We start from the raw sequence: 13,010 nt of genomic DNA on the forward strand, positions 1-13,010 counted from the left end.
TCTGCTTTAGATGCCAGTCACAAGCCCCAGGCTGTCTCCTGTGCTTCTGACCAACAAGCTACAGATTGGAAGTTCAGTGACCTTCTCCTTAGGTTTGATTAATTTGCTAGAGCAGCTTACAGAACTCAGAAAAACACTTACTAACATTTACCAGTTTGTTAAAAGATTTGATAAAGGATATGAATCAATAGCTGGATAAAGAGATACATAGGGCGAGGTCCTGAACAAAGGAACTTTCTGTCCTTGTGGAGCATGGGGCCCTGTTCAGTGGCATATGGAAGCATTCTGGTTCCCTAAACATAGGATCTCTCTGAAAAAAGAGACCAAAAAACTTGAGTTTTTAATGGAGGCTTCATTGTTATCATGATTGACTAAGTCATTGGCCATTGACTGAGTCAACTGCCAACTCCTCTTCCCTTCCCAGAGGTTGGGAGGGATGGGATTGAAATTTCCAACTCTCTAATCACATGGTTGGTCCTCCTGGCAACCAGCTCCCACCCATGAGTGGGGTCCAAAAGTCACCTTCATTAATAAAAAGACACCCATTTTATCTTTATGGCTCTGAAGTGTTTTCAGGAACTGTGGATGAAGACCAAATACATCTGAGAAGTATATTTTGGTCACCTGAATGACCAAATATGTATTTCTTTTAAATCATTAAATCACAGCCCCTGGTACCTCCAACCAGGGTTTTTAGCTTCCTGGATGTGCTGCTAAAACACCTCTCTACTCTTGCTCTCTGTGCATCCATGACTGGTGTTTCCTGAAAGTTCTCCTTCACTTGTGCCTCTCCAGGCTCAGAGGCCCATCCAGCCCCTGAGACACAGCTTTTCATACCTGGACCCTGTCCATGGGGCTGAGCCAGGTTGGTGACCATCCCTGGATGTCTCACCTCTTCTCCTCTGGTTCTTTGTTTCCGCACTCTGTTTGTGCTTCATGATCACCAGCTGGGAACCTGCTGCCTTCTCCTTTCTGGGTTGGGACTCCTGTCTGACTGCAGAAATTGCCAATTCTTCATAGACCATGTCTTCAAGAGCGGGGTGTGAAAGCCAGAAGGTGATGGATGGGAGAGGAGGTCTAAGCCCTGCATGGTTTAGCCCCCACTTGAGCACAGGCTAGGGGAGGTGGGGCCAGGAGGCAGCTCTGGCCAGTGGAGACTATCCGAGTCCATTTTCTAGTGCCTGTGATAGTGCTAAGTCACAGAGCAGCCCAGGCGGGGGCCCCAGGCCCCAAGACCATCTGAGCTGGGGCTTCCCACTTTGGGACCTGGGGATGGTTGCAAATGGAGCGGGAGGCACAGAGAACTGAGGTTGTACTTAGAAGGGGCAGGGAGCCCTGTCAGAAGCTCAGGATTCTACTAGCTATTTACTGAGGCAGATTTCTGGGCTGGGCCTAATGGGCAGAGCATGTCAGGCATACCCAATTGAGTTTAACTCAGATTGTCAAAGCAACCTGCTGAGCGAGTGATAGGAGTGAAGACAGGGTGCTGGATCCTTGGAAAACCTGGGAAAGACTGAGAGGAGGAGGAAGGCTGGGACAGGTTGTGAAATCCTGCTGCAGGCTGGCCTATAGACTACATTTACCCAAATCCCTTCAGATGTGGCACACTGCACTGTGTGCCATGAGAAGATACCACATCTGCCCTCAGACAGGTTCTAGACTGAAGGGGAAAACACTATCCCTGTCCTGGGGGAGCCTCCAGGCCTATGGTGGTTCTGGACACACATGGAGGAAAGAAGCAACGTACTCACCAATTTCCTTTGAGAGCAGCTTGCTAATGAGCGTGTGGACACAGCATGGAAACTGTGGGTATTACCTCAGTCTTTTTTTTTTTTTTTAATTTATGTATTTATTTTGAGAGAGAGAGAGAGAGAGAGAACGAGGGGCAGAGAGAGAGAGGGAGAGAGACAGAATCCCAAGCAGGCTCCACACCATCAGCACAGAGCCTGATGTGGGGCTTGAACTCACAAACCACGAGATCATGACCTGAGCGAAACCAAGAGTCTGATGCTTAACCCACTGAGCCTTCCAGGCTTCAGTCTTCACAACCAGAGGCAGATCCGAAAATGAAACCTGCTGGGTGACAAGGAAACATGAACCCCAGTGGTGTGGTGGGTTGGGAGCCAGGAGGGCACTGTGTGTGTTGGGAGCAGGAACTGGTGGCGAGTGGATGCACAGCTCTGGTGGGTCCCTGAGTTTCTTTTAAGCAGTTTGAAGATGCTGCCAACCATTCCTGCCTCAGTCACGGCCACATCTTAGCCCCCCCCACCCCCCTCCAGCTTCTTAGGTGTTTTCTCAGGGAAAGGTAATAAATAACACCGTGACACATATGGGGATTTCCTATCCACTCATGCAGTGTGTGTCAGGGGAGGTGGGAGTGGGCTGGTCTAGGGTTTGGTCGCGCTAATCAGTGTGAAGAGAGCCGGGGCTTAGGAAGCAGGCAGTAAGCAATGGACTGGGCATGGTGGGGTGGGTGAAGGACCCCAGAGCTGGGCCGCATAACCTGGAGGAGGATCCGATGAGGTTGTCCTCTGCCTTTGTCTTTGGTTTCCTAGGCCCTCCTAGCCTGGTGACCAGACAGGACCCTCTAGAGTTCTGCGATATTATTGACCGTGGACCCCAAGATGGCAGACACGGGTGACTGAGGTTATCTGCTCCTCCAGGGCAGCATGTTCTGGTGGACACATGACTGGCTGATAATGGTCTTGTGACGGGATGACAGTCTTGTGACGGTCCAGGGCCGGAGACTTGAACAGGGCTATCAGGTGGGGTACCTTGATGTGGACAGCCCTGGAAGGACTCTAGGCCAAGGTCATTTGGTTTGCGAGAGCGCAGAGCTCACATACATCCTACAGGAGGAAAATCTCAGCTCTGGTTACGTCTGCAGAAGGGGACAGGCAGTGAGGTATGACATCATGGTGAAGGTGGGAGGTCCTGACCATGGGTGGAATCCATAGACATGCCCCTGTGGATCCCCAGTAGAGCTAAAGGCCTCCAGTATTAATCACCTGTGGTCCTGCAGCTGTGGTTCCCCAGAGTCTGTTCTAGGTCCTGGGCTCCAGATCATCTGAAGCTGCCAGGGCTGCCCCTGTAGCTCCTTGATGGGTAAATAAAAGATGGAGCTGGTTCTGTGCTGGAAGTCTCATTCAAGTCCCTGAATGAGTGACTGGAGTCTCATTCATCCACCAGGATGTTGCCACTTCTTCCGGAGGTTGGTGTGGGGCTCTCAGTGTGGAGGTGCCTGATGCTGCCTGGATGGTCTTCAAATTTCGGGGCTGCTGCTCCTTCCTGCTTCTCCTGCAGGGCTGCCCCCTTGCTAAGGTGTTGGCACCCAGGTCATGGAGAGCAGCAGCTATGCTCCTGCGGGCCCACCTCCTCTCTGACCCAGAGATGGTGTGCAAAGTCTCCAAGGGTGCAGGGAGGGACTGGTAAGGGGGGCAGGGTCTGAGACGTAAGAAGGGGTGTTTTCCAAGGGGGGCAGGGTCTGAGACGTAAGAAGGGGTGTTCTCCAAGGGGATCTGCTCCTAGGGCCGGGGGACCCGAGTCACCAAGTATTAGTAGAGCTGGGGCTGAAAGGCAGCCAAGCTGTGCCCCTTCCAAGGTTTTGCTCCTCTCTCTTCACCACAGCGGGGTAGATTTAATACTGCGACCTGCAGCTCCTCCTGCTCCCCCGATCCTGCTCGCTCTGGTTTCCTTTTCTTTCCAACATACTTTATAATTTACACATCTATTTCACTGACTATGTAATGTCTGTCTCCTCTGCCAAGATGTCAGCTCCATCCATGGAGGCAAGAGCCTTTGCTTTGTTCGTGGAAGTAGTCTAGTATCTTGACGTGTTTGGCCCTTAGCGGGTGCTCCCTATATATTTATGCAGGGGATGATTAAGCAGAGTAATGAATGAATGGGTCAGGCCAGATACGTCAGGTAGGGCGCCCTCCACCTTTCAGAAAAGTGCCCAACACAGGCTGAGCCAAGCCATCACCCCACACCGGGCCAGCCTCATGAGCAGTTAGGCCCTGCACTTGCTTTAATTCTCTGCTGTTGCCATCTTGAAATTCCTAATAAATTTTTAACAAGGGACCATACTTGGGGTGCCTGGGTGGCTCAATCGGTTTAGCATCTGACTCTTGATTTCGGCTTGGGTCATGATCTTACGGTCTGTAAGTTTGAGCCCTGTGTTGGGCTCTATGCTGATGGTGTTGAGCCTGCTTGAGATGCTCTCCCTTTCTCTCTGCCCCTCCCCTGCTCTCTCTCTCTCTCTCTCTCTCTCTCAAAAAATAAATAAATACGGGGCGCCTGGGTGGCGCAGTCGGTTAAGCGTCCGACTTCAGCCAGGTCACGATCTCGCGGTCTGTGAGTTCGAGCCCCGCGTCAGGCTCTGGGCTGATGGCTCAGAGCCTGGAGTCTGTTTCCGATTCTGTGTCTCCCTCTCTCTCTGCCCCTCCCCCGTTCATGCTCTGTCTCTCTCTGTCCCAAAAATAAATAAACGTTGAAAAAAAAAATTAAAAAAAAATAAATAAATACAATAAAAAACAAAAAATAAGGGACCATATTTTCATTTTGCACTTGGCCTGTGGCTGGTCCTAAAGTGGGATTCAGCATGAATGGGTAGGGGGCTTATTTGTCTCTCTGAATGAGATTCCTATGGTTATACTGGAAGCACGTTTCTCAGGTTTTTAACCTTTTGTTTTAGTTTACTATTTTTTTAAAAAGTTCTTATTTTTTATTTTGAGAGACAGAGAGAGCGCACGAGGGGCCAGGCACCCCTAACCTTTTATTTTAAAATAATTTAAGTTTTAGAGAAAGGTTGCAAGAATAATACAAAGAGTATATTATTCTAAACCTTTGAGACAAAGTCTCCAACCTCCTGGCCTGTCACCCTGAATTTAGTGTGTATTTTCTCTGATTAAGGACTTTTCCTACAGAACCCACAGCCTGAAGAAACTGAAGAAATTAATGTTGATAACAGCACTGCCACAGACCCCCATTCGAGTTCATGCGTTTTCAACAGTGCTTTGTAACGAAGAGATCCACTTAAGGATTATATGTTGTGTTAGTTGTTTTGTCTTTATTCTTCTTCCATTTGGGAGAATTCTTCAGTCTTTCTTCGACTTCTACAACCTGTGACCTTGACGCTTTTAGGAATACAGGTCGGTTATCCTGTACGTCTCCCAGTGTGGGTCTGTCTGATGTTTTCTCGTGATTAGATTTAGGTTGAGCATCTTTGGCAGGAAGAGAATACTATGATGCTCTGCTGCCCTCGTTGTATCCCCATTACTGAGCTTTTAACTTTGATCATTTGATTAACATCACATTTACTGGCTTTCTCCATTAATCACCAATCCATTCCCTTTTCTCATAGGTAGGAATTGTGGGGGGCGGGGGGGGGGAATGGGTACCTTGTGACTCTAAATACTCTGATCCTTTTCCGATTTTTACCCGGCAGTTTTCACATCCATTGTTATTTCCTTGGTTGGATTAATTATTGCTTGGATGGTTGCCAAATGGTGATATTCTAAATCAATTATTTTTGTCTGCATACATCAGTTTGTATTTCACTGTAAGGAAAAGCTTTCTTCTATTTCTGTGTAGATTAACCTATTCCTATTTTATTCAATGGTTTAATCTGCTACTATATTTATTTTCATATTTAAATTGTCCCAGATTTGGCCAGTGGGAGTCCATGAAACTAGAGTTCTGTGTCCTTTTGACATGTTTCTATCATTCTTTGAGTATTTCCTTGTTTTCTGGCACAAAAAGTTTCCAGGGTCATCTACTTTCCCTGGCCTATTACTAGAATTAGTTATTTTTCCAAAAAGCCCAACTTGCCTTTTGATGAAGTGGGGGAAAGCCCCAGGTTGTTAAAAATACAGATGCCCAGGTCCACCCCTGAGATGCTGACTGAAATCTCCAAGAGTTCTGGGGTGGCTGTGAGCAGGTCTGGGTACCGAGGTGGGGCTCCAGAAGCTCTTTTTCCCTCTGGGTTGCCGGAGCTTAGGGCACACGGCTCGCTGCCTGCTCAAGTGGCGACACCTGGTGGTGTTTCACAAGCCTGGACCGCCGTGAGGGCAGTCCCTTGGTTTCAGCACATGAAGGGTCTCATTGCCTTCCCTGGCCTTGCCCTGGGTCTCTGGGGATGCTGGGCTACACTGGCTTCCTTCCTTGATGTTCAGAGCCCCACCCTTCCACTGGTCCTGCCCTCCCTCAGCCTGGCTGCCCCTGCCAAGGCCCCAGTCTGGGAGATTCAAGCCCCAGACCTGGAGAAATGAAGGACCTTCAGCCCTTTCTGTCTCAGGACCAGGATTCCCCCGCCAGGAGTTTCTGGAATCAGTAAAGATGTCTAGTGAATTATGCTGAGCTGTTCAGAGGATATGATGCATTATTAACAATTATGTTTATAACGGATTTGTCAAGGGGCGCCTGGGTGGCTCAGTTGGTTAAGCGTCTGACTTCGGCTCAGGTCACGATCTCACGGTTTGTGAGTTCAAGCCCCACATCAGGCTCTGTGCTGACATCTCAGAGCCTGGAGCCTGCTTTGAATTCTGTGTCTCCCTCTCTCTCTGTCCCTTTCCTGCTCACGCTTTGTCTCTCCCTCTCTCTCAAAAATAAACATTAAAAAAAAAGGGTTTGGGGTGCCTGGGTGGCTCAGTCGGTTAAGCGTCCGACTTCGGTTCAGGTCATGATCTCGCGGTCCGTGAGTTCGAGCCCCGCGTCGGGCTCTGTGCTGACAGCTCAGAGCCTGGAGCCTGTTTCAGATTCTGTGTCTCCCTCTCTCTGACCCTCCCCCGTTCATGCTCTGTCTCTCCCTGTCTCAAAAATAAATAAACGTTAAAAAAAAATTAAAAAAAAAAGGGTTTGTCAAAACCTGGGAAATGCTTACTGTCTAGCATAATAAAAGAAAAGCATTTAAATTTTTTTTATTAAAATTTTTTTTAATGTTTATTTATTTTTGAGAGACACAGACACAGACAAAATACGAGTGGGGAGGGCAGAGAGAAAGGGAGACACAGAATCTGAAGTAGGCTCCAGGCTCTGAGCTGTCAGCACAGAGCCTAACATGGGCCCGAACCCACAAACCTCGGGATCATGACCTGAACTGAAGTCGGACGCTCAACCGACTGAGCCACCCAGGATCCCCTAATTTTTTTTATTTTATTTTAGAGACAGAGAGAGAGAGCAAACAGGGGAGAGGGGCAGAGGCAGAGAGAGAGAGAGAGAGAGAAAGAGAGAGAGAGAGAAAGAATCTTAAGCAGGCTCCATGCTCAGCATCCCGACTCAGGGCTCGATCCCATGACGCTGGGATCATAGCCTGAGCTGAAATCAAGAGCTGAAAAAAAGAGTTGGACACTTAACCAACTGATCCACCCAGGCATCCCCAAAGCATTTTTTTTCCCCAAAGCATTTTTATATACAGCAGGGCTATACACTATTTGTTTAAAAAGATGGAAGAGAATTGTATCAAAATGTGAATAAAGGTGGACTTAACGACAATTTGTTTTCCCTTGCATTATTTTTTTTTTCTTTAAGGCTTTTGTGTTCCCTAAACTTTCTTAAATAGAGCATTTATTATTTTCATCAATAAAAAGGCTGCCCCAGGAGGCTTGCTGAACCTATGGTACCAGGGAAGGCTGGGCCAGGCCCCCACTGGCCTAGGAGCTGTAAGGCTGGAGAGTCTCCTGAGGCTGTACCTTTTTCAGGTTCTGGGGCTGTTTGAATAGTGCGAGGTCTTGGGGAGTTGTTCCATGGGGTGAAAAACAGGGCAGGCTTTCCTGGCCCATGAGAGTATGGTGAGTAGTCCCTCTCCTCTTGGCTGGTCAGAGCTGGAATAGCTGGGGTGGAGGTGGGGGACAGGGGTGCACCTGGGAGGAAAGAGGGCTCAGAAAGGTGAGCAGCACCCCAAGACCCTCTAGAGTTAGCTGCTGCCTGAGCCGCCTGTGGAGAAACAGTGGGGGCGGGGGGGAGGCTCAGCTAAGCAGAGTGGCCAAGGAGGCTTTTTCCTGAAGATAGCCCTAGGCTGAGAGATGAAAAATCCTGCAGGAGGGGCGCCTGGGTGGCTCAGTGCGTTAAGCGTCTGACTCGATTTCAGCTCAGGTCATGATTTCACAGTTCATGGGATTGAGCCCTGCTTCGGGCTCTGTGCTGACAGCCCATAGCCTGCTTGGGATTCTCTCTCTCCCTCTCTCTCGGCCCCTCCCCTGCTTGCGTGCACATGGCCTCTCTTTCTCTCTCAAAATAAAAACATAAACATTAAAAGAAAAAAGAAAAATTCTGCAGGAGAGGTTGAATTGTGGATTCGTTTATAGAAGCTTATGATGTGCTTTATCAGCTAACTTAATCCCCACGTGACTCTACGAGGAAGGTACTATTGCTGTTAGTACTATCATTTTACAGATGAGGAAGGTGAGGCATAGTGAGGTTACAGATCTTGACCAAGTCCGCACAGCTTCTGAGTGGTAGGACCTGATTCCAGATTCTGTGCTTTTGACCACTTGACCATGCTGATGGGCCCCTGGGGGAGGCTTTGCCACAGCCTCCTGCAAACCTGACCCCTGTTAGAGCCTTTTTCCTAGGTGGAGGGGTAAAAGGAATAGGAAGGATGCTGGAGGTGGTGGTCCAAGGCCAGTGTACTGACCTGCTGCCCTTCCACTCCCGTCTCTTCCAGGCCTCGCTGGTCTTGCAGGTGTCCTACACGCCACTCCCTGGAGCTGTGCCCCTGTTCCCACCGTCTGCGTCTCTGGAACCCTCCCCGACTCTGCCGGACCTGGATATGCTGGCTGGTGAGGAGCCCACCCTGGCAGGGCCCCTGGGAAGAAGCCCAGTAGCAGTGCTTAAGCCTGGGGCTGGGGGGCATAGTGAGGCTTCAGGCAGCCTCTGCCGCCTTCCCCAGGTTGGAGGCTGCCCAGTCCAGAGGCGAGAAGACACCAGTGGGTGGGGAGTCCTGAGAGCTGCCTTCCGCCGTGCAGAAAAAGTGCCACTAGGATTAGCGTGAGGGAGCCCTCTTGGGGACGGGCCATGTCTGGGCTGGTGCTCCGTACTGTTCAGCTCTCGGATGGGTGGGGGCTTCAGAAGGCATGCCTGTGCTAGGATGGGGTCAGTCCCAGATGGTACCAGAGGCCCCGCCCGCTCCCCAGCAGTGAATGCTGCCTGGTTCTGGCACTTAATAGGCCTTTGGTGATGGCATGTGACAAAAGAGCTGGGTTTTCCTTGAAAGAGCCCTGGGCCAAATTCAGGGTACAAGAGTTCCTTTCTTGCCTTTGGCACCAAGTAGCTATGTGACTTTGGGCTGGCCACTCTCCTTCTCTGGGCCTACAGTTTATCACTTGCGAAATGAGCAGATTGAGTTAACAAGTTGCAGGGTTGCCTCAGTTCTCTTCACCTGCTTCTGCTGGCTCAGTCAAGGGAGGATTCAGCCCAGGGTGGTTGGCTTGCCGGTGTGGGGCTGGTAAGGCCTCCATGTGGCCCAGCCTGCTTGAATGTGCAGGAAGCTCCACAGAAGTTCCAGGTGGGGACATGGTCATGGGAAAGAGCCTACAATTTCTCTCATGGTGCAGGGAGCTAGAGAGAGGCACCACATTAAAACCTGAGCGGCGCCTGGTGGGGGTGTGCCCTAGCCTGTCCTGCCCAGCCACAGTGTTGGAGCTTGGGGATAGGGAGGTCAATCTGGATTGGGGCATAGGGTGCCACGGAGGGGAGGCGGTGGGCAGAAAGAAGGGGTGCTCTGGGGCACAGAGAGTAGGGAGAGTGAAGGGCCCTGAGTGTTCTGGGACTGCCTTGGAGATGGATCTGACAGAGTTAGGTTCGGGCCACTCAGGGAAAACTCCCAAAGGTGACATATTCCTAGTCCTGCCTGGAAGGTAGTGAGAAGGGACAGTCCCCAACAGGCATGGGAACTGTTTCTGAGCTATTGTGCCAGGCTCAGGCAGGCAGGGAGAACAGGTTTGGATGGGGGTGCCCTAGGTTGGCTGCCCTCACCCAGCTCCCTCCTCCCTTCCTGGGGCTGTGCCCTGCCCGCGTGCCAGGTGGGGGACAGAGCCGGGCTGAGACTTGGTCCCTGCTCAGTGACAGCACCGTGGACACAAGATACTCTGGAAAGAAGTGGCTGGCCCCCACGGGTGAGACACGGGCCAGGCTATCCTGATCCTGATCCTACCACCCATAACTGTCTCATTGCCGCCATCTGTCAGCTCTGGAGAGTGGGACGAGCTGGCCAGAGGGGCTGATCCTGCAGGACATGGTGGGGAGGGCTAGGGCCATTCTGTTTCCTCCCTGTTGACTAACTGGACTGACTGCCCTCAAGTTTCAGCTATTGGAAGCTCCTCTTCTTTCTCCCTCATCCATCCTGGCTCACTGATGGGGAGGGGAGGTGGGTGGTGGGTCTCAGCGCCCATGCCCTTTGGCTCCTCCATTGGCCAGGGGGCGTCCCAAGCCCAGGGCCAGAGGGACCAGCCCTTATTATCACCCTCTCCTCCCAGACACAGGAGGAGAGGAGGACACTGAAGACCAGGGGCTCACAGGAGATGAGGCAGAGCCATTAGTGGATCAGAGTGGGGCCCCAGGCCCTGGGGCTCCCGCCACCCCGAGGAAGCCACCTTCCCATCCACCCCCCTACCACCCCGGGATCAAAAGGAAGAGAAGTGCTCCCACATCCAGAAAGCTGCTGTCAGACAAACCACAGGACTTCCAGGTAATGGGCTGACTGTCCAACCACAGCCTCCTCTGTCCAGGCTGGGCAGGGTCCTAAGGGCTCTCCCAGGCGGGAGTCTGTGGTTCCCCGGGCCCCCGAGAGACGCTGAATGAGCAGTTCATGTGCTGGAGCTTCAGAACACAGCCCTGGTTTTGCTCTTTAAAAAAATGAGGCAGGAGTGTCACTGCAGAGATGTAGCGTATCTTTACATTTGTTCTGTGATTTCCAACTAGCTAGCTTTTGCTACTCAGGGTATGGTCCTTGGACCAGCAGCACGAGCAACACCTGGGAGCTGGTTAGAAATGCAGACCCCCACCCCGCCCCCCCAGCCCTGCTGAATCAGAATCTGCATTTTAACAAGATCCCCAAACCTAGGAAGCTCTGTCTAGCTCTCTTCTTTTCTCTCTCGATCCATTCCCTTCCTTAGAGCCATGGATTCTTCAGAAAAGTCATGTGGAATCTGAATTTGTTCAAGCTCTTCACACAATAAAACTGTTAATATTAATCCTTTGACATATTTTAATCCCCAAGTTCATCCCATTTTATTTGCATTTTAATTTTGGTCCTTTGCTTATGCTTTTTCTTTTCTACAAATGTTTCCATTTTGATATAGTGACATTTAGTGACATTGAACTAAGTCTTAGAATTACTTTTCAAATTAAAAACAGGAAACTTAGCTCTTTACTAAGTGCAACAAATTGTAATAATATATTAGTTCTAAATCGTGGTAATTTAGGTGAAAATCCTGGCTGTAGTAACCACTATCTATGCCTGAGAGACAAAATTCTGACATTATTATTATTCCCAAGACATGTACCTACTGCTTTTTTTTTCTTTTTAGAAGATTGATGTATTTTTTTTTGTAGAAAATTTATTTTTTATTTTTTATTTTTTTATTTTTATTATTTTATTAAAAAAAATTTTTTTTAACATTTATTTATTTTTGAGACAGAGAGAGACAGAGCATGAACGGGGGAGGGTCAGAGAGAGGGAGACACAGAATCTGAAACAGGTTCCAGGCTCTGAGCTGTCAGCACAGAGCCCGACGCGGGGCTTGAACTCACGAACTGCGAGATCATGACCTGAGCCGAAGTCGGCCGCTTAACCGACTGAGCCACCCAGGTGCCCCTTTTGTAAAAATTTAGAAAATACAGGAAAATGAAGAGAATAAAAATCATGGTTCTACGTTCCCACTGTTATTAATAATATATTCTTCTATAGTATGGCTTTTTAACTTTTTTTAAATGTTTATTTATTTTTGAGAGAGAGAGAGAGAGAGAGAGCAGGGGAGGGGCAGAGAGAGAGAGGAAGACACAGAATCTGAAGTAGGCTCCAGGCTCCAAGCTGTCAGCACAGAGCCCAATGTGGGGCTCGAACGCACCAACTTGAGATCATGATCTGAGCCGAAGTCAGACGCTTAATGGACTAATCCACCCAGGCACCCCTATAGCATGGCTTTTAAAAAGAAAGTATTGATTGATCTGTCAATAAGTAACTGCTGCCTAAAACTTAAAACCAGTAAACATCTTATTTTTCCTTGAAAATTGTTCTAATATTTTAAAAGTTCATGTTTTAAAATATCTTGCCTAAACGTGGAAGCACAGGTATTCCTGAAACCTTATATTACTCAACGTTCAGTGGAGAAAACTCTTAATTTATTTCTCAGAACGTGAGAAAGCATTGCATCCTATAAAGGATACAGTGGGGTTACTCCACTATGTAAGCTCGGCCTCTGAGGGAATTGTCAGTGAAGAATGTTCAAACCACTCAGATGTGCTGGTGTCGAGGTGTCTGCGGGAGGGCTTGTGCCAATGGCGGCATGAAATGATCTGGGGTCTGGGTCCTTGGCCCAGCCCTGGGATTTAATTCTGGGAAGTTCCCTGGGGCATCCTGGCAGCTCGTGTGTGGAACTATAGGATTTGATAGATACAAGGGACCTTGGTAGGAAAATACGATTGTTCTTATAATGCTCTTCCTAATTCTTATTTATTTATCTATTTATCTATTTATCTATCTATTTATTTATTTATTAAAGTTTATTTCTTTATTTTGAGTGAGAGAGGAGACAGAGAAGGAGAGAGAGAGAGAGAGAGAGAGAGAGAGAGAGAGAGAGAGAGAGATTGTGAGTGGGGGAGGGACAGAAAGAGCGGGAGAGAGAATATCCCAAGCAGGCTTTGCACTGGCTAATCCCACCAGCCACAAGACCATGACCTGAGCTAAAAGCAAGAGCCAGACACTGAACCGACCGAGTGACCCAGGTTCCCCCTAATTCCTTCTTCACACCCCTCTGAGAAGCCAGCAGTGATTTCTGACTCCCTTGGGGCCT

At 49.3% G+C, this 13,010-nt stretch overlaps 1 protein-coding gene across 4 annotated transcripts in view; it reads left to right on the top strand.

Moving 5' to 3' along the window:
* The window catches only part of DYSF (dysferlin), a 225,763-nt gene that overhangs the window by 51,947 nt on the left and 160,806 nt on the right, over nucleotides 1–13,010 (top strand). For 2 of the 4 annotated variants that reach the window (XM_047069397.1, XM_047069398.1), the window contains exons 5-7: nucleotides 8,663–8,777; nucleotides 10,020–10,112; nucleotides 10,473–10,684. In XM_047069397.1, the coding sequence (XP_046925353.1) occupies nucleotides 8,663–8,777; nucleotides 10,020–10,112; nucleotides 10,473–10,684 (420 nt within the window). The remainder of the gene's footprint in view (nucleotides 1–8,662; nucleotides 8,778–10,019; nucleotides 10,113–10,472; nucleotides 10,685–13,010) is intronic. The other 2 variants (XM_047069395.1, XM_047069396.1) reach the window with 1 other exon arrangement.

The sequence above is a fragment of the Lynx rufus genome, unplaced genomic scaffold (genome assembly GCF_022079265.1).
Source record: "Lynx rufus isolate CCGP_SWC_20201006 ecotype Redwood Valley unplaced genomic scaffold, mLynRuf1.p SCAF_8, whole genome shotgun sequence".
Classification (NCBI taxonomy): domain Eukaryota; kingdom Metazoa; phylum Chordata; class Mammalia; order Carnivora; family Felidae; genus Lynx; species Lynx rufus.